The sequence below is a fragment of the Chaetodon trifascialis genome, chromosome 1 (genome assembly GCF_039877785.1).
Source record: "Chaetodon trifascialis isolate fChaTrf1 chromosome 1, fChaTrf1.hap1, whole genome shotgun sequence".
NCBI classification, from domain to species: domain Eukaryota; kingdom Metazoa; phylum Chordata; class Actinopteri; order Chaetodontiformes; family Chaetodontidae; genus Chaetodon; species Chaetodon trifascialis.
Genome location: NC_092056.1, coordinates 8,443,751 through 8,461,012, shown reverse-complemented (window position 1 = coordinate 8,461,012; position 17,262 = coordinate 8,443,751). Strand labels below are relative to the sequence as shown.

The 17,262-nt window shown below is 46.1% G+C and overlaps 1 protein-coding gene across 2 annotated transcripts; it reads right to left on the bottom strand.

Annotated features, from left to right (window-relative positions):
* Positions 1 to 421: 421 nt before the first annotated feature.
* Positions 422 to 17,051, bottom strand: LOC139334985 (WASP homolog-associated protein with actin, membranes and microtubules). 2 transcript variants are annotated; one of them, XM_070968319.1, is made up of 11 exons: positions 16,401 to 17,051; positions 15,243 to 15,416; positions 13,650 to 13,800; positions 12,831 to 13,000; positions 10,753 to 10,960; positions 8,501 to 8,685; positions 7,788 to 7,874; positions 7,578 to 7,673; positions 5,743 to 6,142; positions 5,123 to 5,265; positions 422 to 2,323 (listed from the first exon to the last, which is right to left on the bottom strand). In XM_070968319.1, exons 1-11 carry the CDS (start codon positions 16,974 to 16,976, stop codon positions 2,168 to 2,170), a joined length of 2,346 nt encoding a protein of 781 aa, XP_070824420.1. In that variant the 5' UTR covers positions 16,977 to 17,051; the 3' UTR covers positions 422 to 2,167. The 2 variants fall into 2 exon arrangements, with proteins under 2 accessions (XP_070824420.1, XP_070824429.1); XM_070968328.1 differs by having other exon boundaries at positions 5,743 to 6,139; positions 16,401 to 17,047.
* Positions 17,052 to 17,262: the final 211 nt, after the last annotated feature.

The following is a 17,262-nucleotide window of genomic DNA, read 5'->3' as shown; positions in this document are numbered from 1 at the left end:
GCGGCGGCCCTTCGAGCAAGACGACGGTCACGAGCGGCCATAACTGCCTCGGCTGACGGCTGCTCGCAAAGCACAGAGAGCTGAACTAACCCGATCACAACTGGCTGGGGATGTCTGAGCTGTCACTGCAGGAGAGAGATGTGAGAGCCGCGGCTGCCAGGATGGATATTACAGTATGACTCATCATGTGGGCTATGAAATCGCCAAAGCACACTCACCGGGGTTCACCGGCACAGGTTGATGAGACGCCTCTTTAGATGATGTGACTCATTTAAAGAAGAGGAGTTTCATTACAGCCCAGGTGCAGCTAACCTGTGGAGATCAGGGAACAGCGTGAGCAATCCACAAGTTCAAGGAGCAAAAGAAACCATCTGACACCAACAGACTCTGACTGGAAAAGAAATCGCCAACAAGTCTGGGTCATGATCCGACATGTCTTCTTTATTGTTAAAACACAGCAGTACAAGTGTGTGTCAGCCTCAGCCGCCATCAGCTGCTCTGCAACACACCGGAATAAGTTTCATAACTTTAAAGTCTTCTGCAAACCATTTAATGCTGTTCGCCATACAGTATTGTGTTTTTTGTACATAATACATTAGAGCCTTGCATCTCTCTGGAGGTTCATGTAAGTGAAGTGCTCTGTGTCACAGGTTCAAAGGTCATGAGTACAAAGTTTGCCTCTAAACTTCAACAAGAAGCTTTTCTGAGGATTCAACCATGATTAGAGACAGAGCCGTGTACATTAAGGAGCGATTCCATCATTAAAAGGACGTGTTGGTTATTAACATTCTTCGTCACGTTAACAGATCGTGTATAAATTGCACCTAAATTAAACAGAAACACATTCACACATTTGCGACACAAAGAAAATCAGGGATGGGACGGTGCGCCGAACAGCCGGTAACACAAACAGTGACGCAGACTTCAGTCATGTAGGCTGCAAATAATTAACAACTTCGCCACCTCGGGACATAACTGCTCCTTTGTTTAGTAATAAAATGTAAAAACTACAAAACCCTGTTCGCTGTAGCCCTTATTGGGGTAAACAAGAAAAACTTTAATCACGTTCAACTTAATGGAAGTCAGCCGAGTTCACACTCAGCAATGTGGGAAAATCAGCACGTGGCGTCGTGCAGTCGGAGCTTCCTGCGGCACAGGATTCCCCCGCTGTGTGACAGCCTCACAAAAGGCCTTCAGATGCCGAGCTGGGGGAGATTCAGTCGTTTACACGTTAAACTGCAGCGCTACTGCGTGGCGTTTCTTCTTAATGAGCCTTGAAGAGCAGCACAACGTTCGCTCAGTTTGGGATTTCTGTTTTGGATGTATTAGAACATCTCAGGGCTGCTGTACGATGAAAAGACTGTGATTGCTGTTTGACAGCTACAACGCACTGCAACATTTAAAGGTATACTACGTAGGAATTGATGGTTCCTGTCAAACAGTCAAACTGGGCCCGTGTTCTCATGCTCAACGGCGCCATGAACGTTAACATTTGCTGTAAGGGAGCCCATGCTATAGCAAGCTAACTAAGCTTAAACAGGCCAACCCTGCATCGCTCTTCATTCCCATCCTCCTCTTCATTGCTCGCCAGCGGGTGAAACAGACCCCAGATTCACTCTCACTTTGTCCATTTCGATGTTTGGTCGCTGTGTTTTTCTGCGCAGTGCCCGCCAGTTTCATAGCTTCCTCTTGGATGTGTATTGCTTAGGGTCTGACACCTGGTTGCTATCATTCTCTACAGTCCTGACCTCACCTGCGCGCTGTTATTGGCTGGGGGGGGGCTTCACACCCACTGCCCAAAGGCTGCAGCCCACAAACATCCCGACCACAGCAAAATAAATGAAGAAAACAGAGGCAGAGGGCCGGATCCCTGCAGATAAATACACCCACACACACCGTTTGTGAGTCATAAGCGATGATTGAGAGGGATCACTCTTGTGTGAGCGTCTACATTGTTGTTTTTTTTTTTTAGGAAAATCCTGCGCAGTATACCTTTAAGTCAGAAGTGGCGCTGTCAAAATAAAAGCTTTTTGGTGAAAATTTGGCAGCAACATGAGCTGTAGCTCAGAACGATGAAAAACGGAGCAAAGGGAACGTAAAAACAGCTTCATCTGTATGCATGCATGCGTGTGCGCGCGTGTGTGTGTGTGTGCGCGTGTGTGTGTTCTCAGCTGTCCCAGTCTGTGCTCTGTGTCTCTTCGTCTCCTCTGTCCTCGTCGTCAGAGTCGGCCGCCACCTTCTTCATCCTCATCATGGCGGCTTTGATGCTGCGCTCCAGCTCGTTGTCTCCGCTGTTCGGGACTTCTGGACGGACAGGAACCATCTACAGCACGACGAGAGGCAGGTCAGCGCCACACACGTTCCACCCCGCTGTTAAAACGCTCTCAGGTGGAAAAATCAATAGACATTTTTCACAGCAGGCGTTTTGATTTGTCACCTAAATGGATCGCAGCCATTATTAATGATGCTGCTTGTACGTGTGTCCGCTGCTGTCTGTAAACTGTCACACGGGGAGCGCCTTCCTGAGATCAAGACATCTGAGCGCAGTTTAAGTTACGGATGTCGAAGCTTTGGATCTCTACCCGCAGCTGATTGGTCGAAACATCGACAGTGTGTGTGTCTGTGTGTTTTTTATTATGTCACTGTAGGAAAAGCACAAGCATAAATAAAGTTAGTTGTGGCTGAATTCCATTTTCCCGGTATTGTGCAAACTGTCATGACTTACTGAGACACTTGAATTGAACAGAGCCGCCGTTCACGCTCTCAGTCACGCCTGCTGTGAAACAGAAAACACCCCCGATCCCTCACACAAACTGCACGAGCAAATAAAGCTAGCTTGATGACGCATCTTTGATAAACTGATGAGTAAAAATCATTTCAGCAGATGTTTTTCTACCCTCTCTCCCTCTTGCGCCTCTCCTGATATTTTCAAATCTCTGTGAATTAAGAGTTTGTGTTGACCAAATCAGAGCTGGCGACTGTTGTTGGAACGGTGGAAAGACGAACCGAGACGGATTTGGCGAGTTTGGTTTTGTCTGTTTCACGACTATAAAATTACTGTTTCCGTAAATGGAGTTTGGTGGATTTGGCGAGAGATCGATGGCGGCTGTTTCTGCTTATCTTACCCTTTAACAAAAAGGTTTATCTCTGGAGGGACCCTTTACACAATGTGGTCACACACTTAAAATAACAATCTAGGGGCGCCACATGTGCCAAGATGAGTCCATGGCAGTTAGGATCTCTCCAAAGCCTCTGGGGCCGTCTGTCTCCCATTCGTCCGGGACATTGAAATCTTCCAGGACACTTTGGCACCACAAGGAAACTCTGGTACATGCAGAGATCCACTGAAGATAAAGGACGAGTACATTTTGGAACATTTGTTATTCAGTTTTTCCGCATTTAATGTTCCAACTAATTTAGTCAAGACTTCTGAAGAGGACATTTGCCTCATTTGTCTTTCAAACTGCCTTCAGTTATTCCCATTTAGCCATGAAAAAACATCAGTGTTACTATTACGGTGAAATCACACTGAGCGCAGACACTCAGAGGCTGGGGATCATTTATATTTTTGTCAGATCCTCTCGTTTTTAATCCTTCTCTCACACTGTCCATGTGTTGAAATATTTCACTCCTGTATTTTTAACAAACTAAAACTAAATTCTGTATTCATCTGCCCGAATGTCTTTTCATTCATATAATGCAGGGATGTTCACAGCATTTCACTTTCATTGTTGCGTTTATCACTTGTTTCGGTTCTGCTTTCACACTGTGATTTCTAAAGCGCACCGCACTTTCTGAGCAGCATCACGTGGTCGAAAGGGGCGCTCGTCGATTGGACAAAGTAGGAGGGGAAATCCCTCCCTCCTGGCCCGGGAAAACAACAGTGAAGGCAACAGTTCCTATAATGCTATTGTAGCTTGTCAGGGATTGATTCTGTTATTTTTCTGACTTTGACGATCTAACGTGACAACATATGAGCTCAGAGTTTAAGGACTGTGACTGTTGGTAGCTGTGATCTGATTTTGTTTAAATATGCCAAATTGTGAATTTATGGGTTATTGTTGTTCAGACAATTGAGCTAAGCTTGCTAGCAACTGCTAATGTCAGCGGTCACTTGTTGCCATAGCAACAGTAAACATTCACGTAAGGACTAATGAGCTGTAAATAGAGATGCAGAATCAAGCTGTATTATAAATACAGATGAGATACGTTGTATTTTAGCATGCGTATGCACTGCGTATAGCACGTACATTTGGTCCTGTGTTTGGTCCGGTGAGCTTTCACACTGCACACGAACCCAACCAGGGTTCACTTGCAAGCGAACCGAGACCCACGTTTTCAGGCGGACCAGAGTTCGGATGAGCTTTCACACCTTCCCAAACGAAGCGGACTATCTGAGGAGACGAACTCTGGTCCGTTTAAAGCGGACCAAACAGCTCTGGCGTGAAAGCGACCTTACTGTAGGAACCAACGTCGGTGTGCCAAATCCTCGTTGCTCTGATATTTTAAAGCAAGCGTTCGCCTGATGGTGATTTAAAGGTTCACTGTGTAGCCTTGTCTGACTGTCTGTGGACGGCGGTCAGGGTGGTCAAACAGAAGTCCACCAGGTCACAAATATTTTCTCTCATATTTTAAAAGGCTGATTTCCATAAAACAGCTGGTCAGTGTAGGTTTTATCTAAACTTAATTAAACAGTGTATTTGTTGGGGACTATTTTCAGATGAGGATTCTTACACATTTGGTGCATAGTGAGCATTTAGGGCAGCAGGACAGCGTTACGTGGCGCTGACTCAAGATGGCTTTATTCGTGGTAACGTCATGCTGTGCAGCAGTGTGGCTCATTGACATATTCTTTATTGTTTTTGGACAAAATCAGGCTTCAGCCACAAAGCAAATACCTGTCAGTGGGATCAATTAATTGTTGCCTTTGGTATTTTCATGAGACTTTTTGACCACAGGAAAAACAACAGAATTTTTAATGCCTAAGACTGGACTTTTGAGGACTGTACTGATCAATATTTGGTTGTTTTGTTGTTTCTGTATCAGTCAATATACCGGCCTGGCCGATGGATCAGTCAATCTCTGGGCTTTGGCGTGTTCTGTATTCCTGTAAAGATCTCACCTTCTTCAGGGTGACTCCCTGTCGGATGGCAGACATCAGATTGCTCCTCATGTCCTCAACAGGGGACGCTGTCCTGGGAGCGGGGACCTTACGGAGTTGAATCTGTCCACGCTGCAACGAGGCCAACACTTCATCCATTGTTCCTACAGCCACACAACCAGAAAGGAAAACAGGCACTTTTACAACGATGGCAGTAAAGAACTCACGGCTGCTAAATTCACCGTCTTTTTTTTTCTTCTTGAATGACCTCCAATTCACAAAAGCTCAGAAATATGAAGCCGTGTCGGACGTTGCTGTCTCCCTGGAGCTGAGAGTGTGCATCAGCAGGACCACAACTGAGGTAAAATGCCTCCTCTGGCCTCATGGGGGAAGCTGGGAATTTAGGACAGAACACCATGTACAGGCACACACACACACTCAGTCACACAGACACACACACACTTCGCTGGAACAAACAAACACGACCTTCCCTGCAGTTGGACGGATTCACACATTCAGCTCCATCTGTACTGCAATTTTGCAATAAACGCATCAAAATGTTTCCCAAATCCAACATTCTGATGTTTATTTATTACAGACACACAAAAAGCAGAAGTACACTGTGTGTTTCTCCCTCTCACCGATATTTTGTGTGAGCGTGCTCTTGGCTGGAAAAGGAGGGTCTTCTTTTTCACTGAGGGGCATCGGTGCGTCCTCTGAGGAAGGCGAGGCTTTGACGGGTGGAGGAGGCAAGGCAGGGGGCAGTGGTGGGGGTGGGGGAGGTGGTGGAGGTGGAGGAGGAGGAGGAGGACAGGTTGCTGCTGGAGGTGGCGGTGCAGAGTAGATTTGGACAGGGATGTCTTTAGGCTGCTGTTTCTTGGGTGTTTTACTGCGTCTGGGCGCAGGACGGACAGAGGAGGGTCCTTCAGACGCAGGAGAGGGGCCGAGGCTGATGATGGACAGCGGCTGGGAGGGACACGGGGCTTCTGGAGGAGACATCCTGGACTGAGGAGTCTTCAGGATGTACTGCCCAAGTCGCTTCTTGAAAGAGATGGTAGACAAGGGGGAAAAAACATCATTATCTCGTCTAATGTTCTGATTGAGACGACAAAGACGCAAGATGACGCCCTCGCGGCGGTCTGATGTTCAGCGGCGTGAGCCTAAAGTGAAGTGACAGAGGGAATGTGCCGAAAAAAAAAATGCCTCACCTAAAATCACGATGCTGACAAAAAAAACAGAAGTCCTCCTAATCTGCTCGAGTGTGACGATCTCTTGATTGGCTGACACAACACTCTCACCACAAGTGCACTCATTAGCCGTTCAGGACTGGGCTGCACCAGCTGTTTGGAAATCCATCATCCATCCGAGTGTATTTCTAAAGTCATTTCCAGCTGAGGCTGAGGGGAATCTCATCAGTTTTATGGCTGTTTAGTCACAAACCAGCAACGGACAAACTGGAAAGCATTTCCATTCCAGAGGAAGCTTATGGGATGGTAATGACGTGTGCAGGTATTAGTCGAATCCTCAGGAGTTATGGTTCGTGAAAAACTTTGGACTTTGATTGCAAAGTGTATGAAAATATAAATAAATGGTCTCTTTTTTTATTATTTTTTGGCAAGAATCCATGGTGTGAGCAGGATAATGCCTCGCTAGGTGTCCATAATAAGGAAATAATGGACGTTATGGAAGCCAGAACTGTCCGATGTCCGGAGTCATTTCACTGATCTTTTTAATTTTGCTTCTATTTCATCTTCCTATTGACGCTGTGATTTATTTAAAATCACTTTTATTGCTGTTGTTTATGTGTGGACCCCACACTTTCAATCTCATCGATGGATTTTCTACAAATCCAGTTCTGACTTGTAAAGCTTAGTTTTCTCGTAGTGGCAGGTTTCACATATTGGTCTGTACGTTGGCTGGTACGTAAAAAGGAAAAGAAAAGAGAAGGAAAGGCCTTCAGGTGGTTTGGAGACAGTGTCAACATCACAAAGCATTTTCAGCTGCCTCCCCTCTCTCTCCACTCGACAGCACGAGCTGGCGGGGAGGCACATTTGGAGCAGAGCAGATGGAAATGTGTGAGCAACAATAAATGTATTGTTCAGCTGTCTTCAGACCGTCTTTGTCACGAGTGTTTAACGTCTAAACTTGAGGGATCCTCGCTAAAATGGCGAGTGCTTAATATCAACAGTGAGTCCTGAATGTTGTCCCTCATCTCTCGCTTTGCTCTCTGCTGAAGCTCTAGTCTGTCATGCACCATTTAAAGCTCTGCTGTGAGACGGCTCGCTGCTGCAAAGCACGTCCACAGCCCTGCATCTGGTCATCAGAACTCCTCATGATGTGTACGTATCCTCTCTGACTTCAGGGTTGCGTAGTTAATAAACACAACTACTGAATGAAGCAGGAGCCTCTGGGGTTTTAGAAACAGAGGAGAAGCTGCAGGGCGGGAGGAGGAGGGGAGACGGCGACAGAGCCTCACCTCTCTGAAGGATCGTAATCTGTTCAGAGTCTTCTCTCGCTCCTGGTCCACCCACTCTTTCCTCCTCTGCTCCTCCTCCTTTCTCTTCACGCGTTTCTGCAGACAACAGAGGGAGACAGAGAGAGGTGTTTGTTAGAGAGAGAGAGAGAGGGATGCGGTTTCATTTGTGGGAGAACCTCTGTGGGTTGTCTCGTTGCTGCGTTGACGTACCAGGTGGACCTGATGATGCTGGTTGAAGACTATGGAGCTCTGCTCGGCCTGCAGCTGCTTCTGCTCGTGGGCCTCCATGCACTGATCCTAAACACACACACACAGTCATCAACACTTATACACTCAGAAACCCATTCAAAGCACAATTGTGGCATTACACCATCGCCACAAATGAGTGGGAGTTTGGGCAAATCTGTCCTTCAAAGTTCAGGAAACGTCAGTGGAAGTGATAATGAGGGGGACATAACACCTCAGCTAATGAGGACTGATTTATTTTTAACTTTCTCATGTCCATCTTTTTTACTGCACTGTTAAATATTCATGCATGCGATTCTTATTCCCGGCAGATCACTGCAGACGGTTCGCAGGGAGCCTCTAACCAGGGGATCCTTCTCACTTTGTTCTGAGCAATAAAATGCTTTTCAATCAGACAAATGAGCGCGCAGCCAGCAATAGGAGAAAAAGCCAAGTGCACCAACTGTGCTCAAATTACTCCGTCAGCTAAAAATAAAACCATATAGTAAAAACTATTCAAAAAACTCAGCAGTTGCAGGGCGTGATGTCGAGTGAGGGAGAGGAAAATCATTTAACATTTCCAGCAATTGCCAATCTACTATTCACAGATCAATACATTTGCTCTGGAAAAGGACCAAAAGGGCTCTAAAAGATTATTCCTGATGGGACAGAGGATGTCCTCTGAAAACAACTGGCACCTTTTTGTTGCGGAGATAAGCTCGCCGGGCGCAGATGTTGCCTCTCTTGGTCTCCAATGTCTGCAGGCGTCTTCTGAGCTGGCTGACAGCCGGAGAGTCTGCTTGGTGAAGACCTGTGTGGAGCAAACTCTGCAGCTCCTCCGGATCCTCACACACGTCATAGTACACCACCTCGTCCTTCAGCTCTGAAACACAGAAGCAGCCCAGTCACTCCCTGTCAGCTGGTCAAAAGGTGCTTCACCTCTGCTTTCGTTCTACATTCAACCCAGGTGACACGATTCTTCCATTACTTCTCTGGACATGAACCGCTTTGTTGTCACCACAATGTAAACATGAGCTTTGTTAACTATGTAAACCTTTGCACGCTCAGGTACGAGACAAATAAGCCACGGAGCTGCAGCATCACAACGACAGATAGCAGAGAAGAGTGTGTGAAATCGGATTATTTCCTGTTCCTGTCGTCAGGAAAACTAGATTCCTTTATCAGGTTAGGGGCTTAGAAACCTGAAACCACAGGTAGATTTTTGCACCAAAAAATAAAATTAAATAAAAATCCTGGGCCACTTTGCTTGATTTTTAAAGGATTTCTACATGATAAAAACACAGTGCTGCTGCAGCAGTGCAGCAGGTATCAGGGGTGAACTTTCTTTATTGACCAGCTGCATATAAAGTGGAAACTAGAGTAATCTGACGAATCGAGCTCTTTTTTTCTGTATATCGACTGTGTTTGCGTGCAAACACGAAACCAGGTCATCTGCATATTATCTATGTCGGTTTGTTCTGAGTGAGAAATAATTCAGTCCAACAAGGACGTTCGAAAAGTCCTCGCCCACTGATGAGTATTTCATCATTTTCCTCCTGCATTTTCCTCCTGCTTCCGTTGCTGAGCAGCAACTGGACAACTTCCTGCTTTTTAGCTGAGGGAACGAACCTGAAACCAGCCAAGGTGAGGACACGCACAGCCAGAGACAGAGACAGACAGGCAGACGTACAGCATGGACAGACACACCACCTGGAAGCAAACATCCCACGTCTCAGGAGGAGCAATTAGGGAAATATTTACACGGCAAAATATTCCCCCAAAGTAAACCCTGTGTACAAGACACTGAGTGACCAGAAAAACAGAGAGCACTGTACAACACAATGTAATCCAAAACAGCAGTCCTGTGAGGAATGTATGAAACACCGTGTGGAGTGTATGTCTTAATTATAACTGACGCTGCGTCAGAAGGGTGTAGATTCAGCTCCACGGTAAGTGAAGAGCGGTGGAGCATTACACTGTAAGACGTGTCTGGTTTCTTTGCTTAAATGAGGCTGACTACATATTACAGACTACTTACAATTAAATGCAGTCCAGTGAAACACTACCGCCAACATTTTCTATGTAAAAACACAGGAAAGCATTTTAAAGGACCATTTCACCAAAATAAAACTGAAAAAGGAAAACACTTTTTCCACCTAACCGTGACACATGCCAACCCAAGGGGGGGGGGGGGGGGGGGGGGGGGCGGGCACAGGAGAGATGGAGACGGGGAGCGACAAGTGCATACTGCTGTTCTTAAGCAGCACAGTCAGCAGCTGGAGCCGAGGCAGCGGCTGTGACACGCAGCTGATGGAGGCGATAAAGTGGCTGCCTGATTGCCACAACTTGCATCAAAATCTTGAGACTTTCACTAAACGTCCACAAATCCACTTAAGGATCATAGAAAAAAAAACTCCAGATCTTGCCTGTGAATCATCACGTTTCCTACAGTATCGGAGAAGTCCAGTGACAGCCGTCTGTGCATGGATGGGCGCACTGTGAACAGCGAATCCAGCAGACATTACATGGAGCAAAATTGCCAAAATGTGAACATATATGTGCCAAAAATCAGGGATCAAGTGGTGGCTTAAGTGACCTGAACATTTAGGAAAGCTGGAATTGATTGCAGGATTTTCATACCGCAAAGCGTGACCTTTTAGAGGGTTTCTATTTTTGCGGTCACTCCCTGCATTACTGCATCAATTTAAATAAAGTACGCAGGCAAAGATGGTAATTTGTGTGAGGACCTTTAGATTCTAATTACAGTTGAGCAGCATGAGGAACCTTGTGCCTTGTACTGGTATTATGCTGTCTTCAAAACGGAAGAGCTATTAAATACAGAGTGCTTCAGACATCTTTGAATCAGTGTCACTTGGGTGGACTGTGCAAGGACATCACAGTGTTTCAGTGCTGCTGAACGCACAGCTGCAGTTCACCACGGTGCCGCTACCTTTAATCTGCCGTCGCAGGCTGTCTATCTGCGCCACCAGCAGTTGCTCCTCGTTCTTCAGGATCTCAAACTTGGTGTCGTACAGTTCTAGCTGGGTTTCGTAGAACTGCAACTCCAGCTGGTCCACCGTGTCCTGCCGCTGGCCGTCCTCAGGCGCAGACCTCGAATCGGTTCTGTGGCTCTTGACTCTGCCGGACAGGCTGCCCAACTACAACACAATAACAAAAAATGTAAACTCTGCAAATTGCAGCCTAATAACAGCATACAGTGCTGCTTAAGGCTGGCAGTCTTCTAAAGCAGACCATATGTTCTGACTGATTGAGGTTTCCATTCATCTCAGTATGCAATTGACCTCAACTCACATGAAACTCTGCACGCTAATCTCTCACGGATAGACGGCGAGGCAGCGGCAAAGCAGGGAGTGTTCTTGTTGTGTTCAAAGACACCTTGAATGAACTCCGCGCAGGAGTCAGCTGTCAAACGGAAACCTATTTCCGAGTTTTAATCTCTGCGACTTGATTTCCATACTGTGATGAAATGGGCTGAAACCAACAGCTACCTGCAACAGGACAGCAATGCTAAGTACGCCTGACGTGCAATCTACGAGCTGACACTCTCAAAGCACATGGATGTCCTTAAACGTTTCCAATTATGTCAAGTATGAATACACGCGCTGCCGCACAGAGGGAACTGCTTTTAGATAACATACAGCGACTACCAAGCACGCACGTGTACACTAGGCCTGTCACAATAATTGCATAATCGCCAGGCTGCGATCATATTTCCATTCACCTGTTTCAAAACAGAAGGATGAAACCAACAGAAATTAGTCTCCCCCCCCCACTGCTGTGGTTTAATAGCACCTTACTGACAATTAGCGCCACCAAATGTTTATCTCGAGGTGCATAAATTCTAATATTCTCATATTGGTGTGCATGGAAACACAAATTACTTTCCCTTTTCTTTCACAGATTTTCTGTAAATTTGGCATGATATATGGATGGGAACCTGGCTAATGTTAAAAATGTTGCAAAGAAACAGGAAATTATTAGATGTGTTTCCAATAAGCTTTACAAAGCCTTAAAGGCAAACAGAAACAGAATGTACCGATATTCAATCCAACAAATGGCTCTTTTTTGGCATAAGGTGCATCTGTATTGAGCTATTAGTAGGCTTTTACTACAACAGTCTCATAAAACGAACACAAAAAGACAAATTGCTCACCGCAATTATTTCTAAGACAATTAACCATCAACCACAATGTCATGATCGTGACAGCCCCAATGTGCACAGACACTAAATGCAAAGGCATCACGCTGTGACATCTGCAGGCGCGCTGGCGCACTCGAAAGAGCCACCGACGTCTGAGATTTTGCGTAGGCGCAGCTTATTGATCTCATTAGAATCGCTTGCACTCAGCTGTCTCTTTAAAGGCTCGTGTTGATTTCACAGTGCGAGACACCGCCAGCATCCTCATACCTGAGTTTTGAAGAGCTTAATCGGATGAATAATGCACCCACAGGAAGGTGAAGGTGCTGAAGGTGTTCTCTTTCGAAAAGCTCAAATGTGCAGCACGACACCCCGCAGCAGCAAGGGAGGTGCTGCAGCTTCCCTAAAAAAGACGCTGCAATGCTGACATTAGAAACACCCCCCCCACCCCCGTGTATGCACGGTTATGCATATAGCTGGCACGTTTTGTGAATGTATACACACAAAGTCGCACTCAGCTATTCATGCATGCAGGTTTTGGGGGTGTATCGAGGGGATTCTCTGTGTTTTTAGAAAGGCTTTATAAATAGATCAAAGGACGATAGCAGCCACAGACTCGCGTCAGACTGGAATACCAAGCGAAAGATAAAATAGAGCAAGTCGGCACCACGTCACATCTCTGCAGACTTACAACCACTACAAAAGCAGAGCCGGCCTTGACACTAGGAGGTAAAGACCTGAATGACAACCACAGCCGTACAGCGCTGTCCATACGCCATCATGGAGCCTGCTGCCTGATTACAGAACCGGGAGAAAAGCTGTGGTTTATGTTAGTCAATAAATCGTGAGACACACACACACACACACACCCTCTCTCTGATGCCATCTTTCTTGCGGTTAAGGCACATCTCTGTGGTCCTCATATGCTGCAGGGTTTCTTTGGCTAACAGGAAGCGCAGTTTCTCCAGTCTGGGAGCTGCAGACGCCCAGGCGGCAGCTCCAAAGCGACACTTATCCTCCTCCATCTGCTTTAATGTACCTGAACATGTGCACAGGGGTCTGTTAGGTTTTCATCACGCAAAGCACGACACACATTGACATGTAGTACAGGAAAAAGATTCATTGATACTTGTGAGTGTCTAACTGGCTCTTGCACTGCTGATGCACACATTTTTTTTCCCAGAAAGGCTGAAACAAACCTGCAGCATACAGGCAAACATGCGCTACAGTTTGCAGCCTTATAGATTGTGGAGCGGGTGTATTCACAAAAAATGATTCTACGTGTTTTCTTTCCTTAGATTAAGGTGGGAATCCACAAAAGGCCCACATGAAAGATGGCTGCCAAACAAAGTGAAAGTTTAAATGAAGAACATGCAGTAATATCCCTGGTGATTCCTGGATTTTTGCTCTCTCCAACAGGACTTTAAAATGCTTCCTTTGAGCAGGAATCAGCAAGTATCTGGTGTATTATTACTTTTTCTTTATGTAGCTATTCTATATCTTTTCAGATTAACAGCTAAAGTGCATTCTGTGTGGACTTTTTGATTATATATCATAAATATGTTGCAGCTGGAGAACAACTTGTGACTCTACTATGCTTCATCTCTGAGTGCTGAGGAATGACACATGAAAGTCATTCATTAATTCATTCACACACGAATAAAAGAAGTAAACACAGCAACTCATACCAGCCAGAGCCTTTGAAGTCTGCGCAAAGTAGGTGACAGTGATGTCCTGAATTGAGGCGACTGCGTCTTCTGCTTTCGTTCTCCACTCCTCCGCCTCCTTCTCCAGGGCTGCAATTCTCTTAGGACCCAAGTCCTCAAACTCCAAAGACTTCTGCAGGAATCCGCGGTAAGCAACACAGTGGACAACTTTAATGCAGACTTCCTACAGATACTTAACCCACATACATAGAAATCTGGGCCCATATTCACAAAGCTTCTTAGAGTCCTCTAAGAGAGCTCCTAACTTAGCCTTAAAATTGCTAGCAAGGAATCTTAGCTTAGGCACGGAGGCACAGCAGGTAGTGCGCATGCCTCAAGGCAAGAAGGTCGCCGGTTCGATCTCCGGGTCGGGCAGGGCCTTTCTGTGTGAAGTTTGCATGTTCTTCTCGTGCATGCGTGGGTTCTCTCCGGGTACTCCGGCTTCCTCCCACAGACCAAAAACATGCTCATTAGGTTAATTGGTGACTAAATTGTCCTTAGGTGTGAGTGTGAGCATGAATGGTTGTCTGTCTCTATATGTTGCCCTGCGATCGACAGGGTGTACCCCGCCTCTCACCCGTTGACAGCTGGGATAGGCTCCAGCCCCCCCGCAACCCCCGAAAAAGGATAGTCAGGTATAGACAATGGATGGATAGATGGACAGCTTCAAAATGTTTGAACGTACCTCATTCACATGCCGTTTATATTGATTTGCTTATTGTTATGTTTACTGTCCATGCTGGTTATTTTACTACTTAATGCATTTGATATTAATGGCGGACGCAGACTCAGCTGTCAGCAATTCCTGTGATTGCTGGTGTCCTTATAAAAAGAACGAACGAACGAAATGGATAAAAAAAGAACAAGAAAGCCAAACTGGACACAAGAGCAGTGCCTGCTGTTGGCACAGCTCGTGGATGAAAATAAAACAGTATTAAGAGGGAAATTGGGTCCTGGGATCACAGCCTGAGGGAAGAGGCAAACTTGGGAGCGCGCTGCCCAGCAGATCAATGCGTCGTTCCCTCTCCTTTTACGAACGAGCGACGAGTGTGAGAAGCGCTGGTACGTGCTGCAATCCCAAGCGAGAGCAGAGAACCAAGTCATCACTGCTACACTGTTGCATTTTACCCGTGGCCAGGTATCGCAATGTTGTGATGACTTTCATCTCAGGCGTTGTCGCGTTACTGCGCAAGTAAGCTCATCCCTGATGAGGTCAACCACAAGCATTATCCCTGCACGATCGAGCCGGTAGCGTGGTAGTAAATCACTGTCATTTAACGTACGGAGAATATCTCTCCTTCCTAATAATAATAATAATACATTTTATTTGCAATGTCAAGGTGCTACAGAGTAAAATTTAGCAAGTTTAAGATCTCTCGATCGTTCCCCCATCTTGTCTGTTTAAGACACTCTGAGGCTTCTTAAAAGTCCTCCTCCCTCCTATCAACAGTTTTTCATCTTAGGAGCTCTCTTAAGGCGTAAGGCGCGTTGTGAATAACTTTTGTCTTACCAAGGGAAAATTCTAAGAATAATCTTAGAATTTGAGGAATTCTTAGTATATTTGCCTGTATTTACCAGAATCTCCATCTTGTAGAGGCAGGCCAACTCCCTCATGTCCCTGAAAGGCTGGAGAAGATACTGGAAGAAGGTGGTGGCCACGGTGACCAGGTCCTGGTAGGCCTCGTCCTCCTCCTCGTAGATGCTGAGCAGCGCGACCATTCGGTCTGCGCTGCCGTGACTCTGCAGCAGCTGTAAACACAGACGACAGAAACACCTTTACCTGGGTTTATTCTGAGCCCGCGGCCTAGTTTTCATTCTGCAGATGAAATGGAAAAACGATGCAACCTCTGACGGGGACAGCTACGTGGACTGAACCCGAGTACAATTACGGGCGATTTTAGTCCTGTCAGAATGTAATGTTGGTGATCAGTGGGTGAGATGATGGAGGCAGGAATGGGCAAGACTGGAGGAAAAAATGACTTTTTCTATGTCACATGATTGCATCATATCTAAAGTACTGTACACTTTATGTATTTAAGGGGAACAATAATAGCTTTAATCCAAAGATATGATGCAAATTAAATCTGCTCTCTGACGCAGTCTCAACAGAACATATGATCTCAGTAAAGGTTGACTTTACCACATACTGGACTGCATTAGATGTTACTGGTGCTCTGTACACTGGCTGCATTCTTTCCAGTCTCATATCTCGGGGCTGTCACCACACTGTAAAGCACTGTGATATTCACTTGGATAACAAACAAATGCAGGCTCAAGTGACAGCTCTGTGTTCAAATGCATGTGAGAGGGCAGGCGAAGCTCACTGGCTGCACCACAAACAACAGCGCTGCTGATGTTCCAACATCTGCATCTTTGACTGTAATGAAACAGCGATGGCTTGCTGTGTCATAGCAGGCCTTGTAACACCACTGTGTGGTGCTAGTCCTGCAAGGTAACACTCAAAACAGTCAAAGAAGGAGGAATATGGAGGTTTCCCATTCCATACTACATCCTAAATCCTCTCTCTTTTGCTCAAGTGAAAGAGCTCTTCTGAAAATATGTGCCTCGCTTGTCCATGTTTATTTCTGAGTGCATCAAACATGGTTACTCAAACTTCTCTGGCTCAGAAGTGTTGCAGGGTTGTTGTAATGGATTGCATTGATTTGATCAGTGTACCTAATAACCTGCACCCACAGGCCTGTTATGAGCCGCTGTGGCTCTTTTCCACCCCACCTGTCGCAGGTGACCCTTGGCCCTTGACATTTCCTCCTGCATGGTCTTCCTTCTGAACTCCTGCAGATTTTCAAAGTACTCCTCCACGTCTCGCTCATCCTGGGTGAACAACGTGTCGAGGACAATCTTTCGGCCGCAGACGTCGATGGCTGTGCTGAAATATTTCTCCAGTTTCCGACACGGTGCGTCATAATCACGCTCATCGTCGTCCGGACCTGACCTCCGATTCAGGAAGAGCAAGTCCCAAATGTTGCCGTCTTCGAACTCGGACAAATCCGGGAAGCAGGCTCCCAAGATGTCTGCCACGCATGTGAACTGCTGATGGATATGCTTCAGATCTGTCACGGAGAACAGTCCGGCCCAGCTCATCTGGGGGTCGCCGGCGATGGCAACTTCGGCTTTGCGTTTCAGCCGCTGTAACGTCCGGTTGTGGCAGGTGACAGCGAACTTACACTCGATGACATTCCACTGTACGATGAAGCCCAGCTTAAACGCCTCAGTTTCTTCAAATATGTTACTTTTAACGGCCACCCAGCCCTCCAGACTGTCCAAACGCTCAAACTCCACGTTATTCATCCTAAAAAGAGATATTTCACTGTGGCCTCCGAGACGATGCTGGCTCTGTTTACAACGTCCGCCATTTGCGTGACGTAAGCTGCCTTCACGGCCTCAGGAACATGTGGAATTTTCCTTAAACCGAACGACAAAGGTTTTCACACAGTGATAAATATACTGCTTAAGGACGCTGTTGTCAAATTTACCAAGAATAAACGATGTGATAGAGAAGACAGTGGAAGTTCTGCATTTTCGCACACATTATTTAGCGATGATATTAAATATAAGTCAACTTTTATTGTTGTGG

Excerpts from the sequence above, each read along its gene's own strand:
- LOC139334985 (XM_070968319.1), bottom strand. The coding sequence starts at position 16,976 with ATGAATAACGTGGAGTTTGAGCGTTTGGACAGTCTGGAGGGCTGGGTG. Across the intron at positions 13,001-13,649 it reads GACTTCAAAGGCTCTGGCTG|GTACATTAAAGCAGATGGAG; the intron begins GTATGAGTTGCT and ends GCACATGTTCAG. Across the intron at positions 8,686-10,752 it reads CCTGCGACGGCAGATTAAAG|AGCTGAAGGACGAGGTGGTG; the intron begins GTAGCGGCACCG and ends TCTGTGTTTCAG.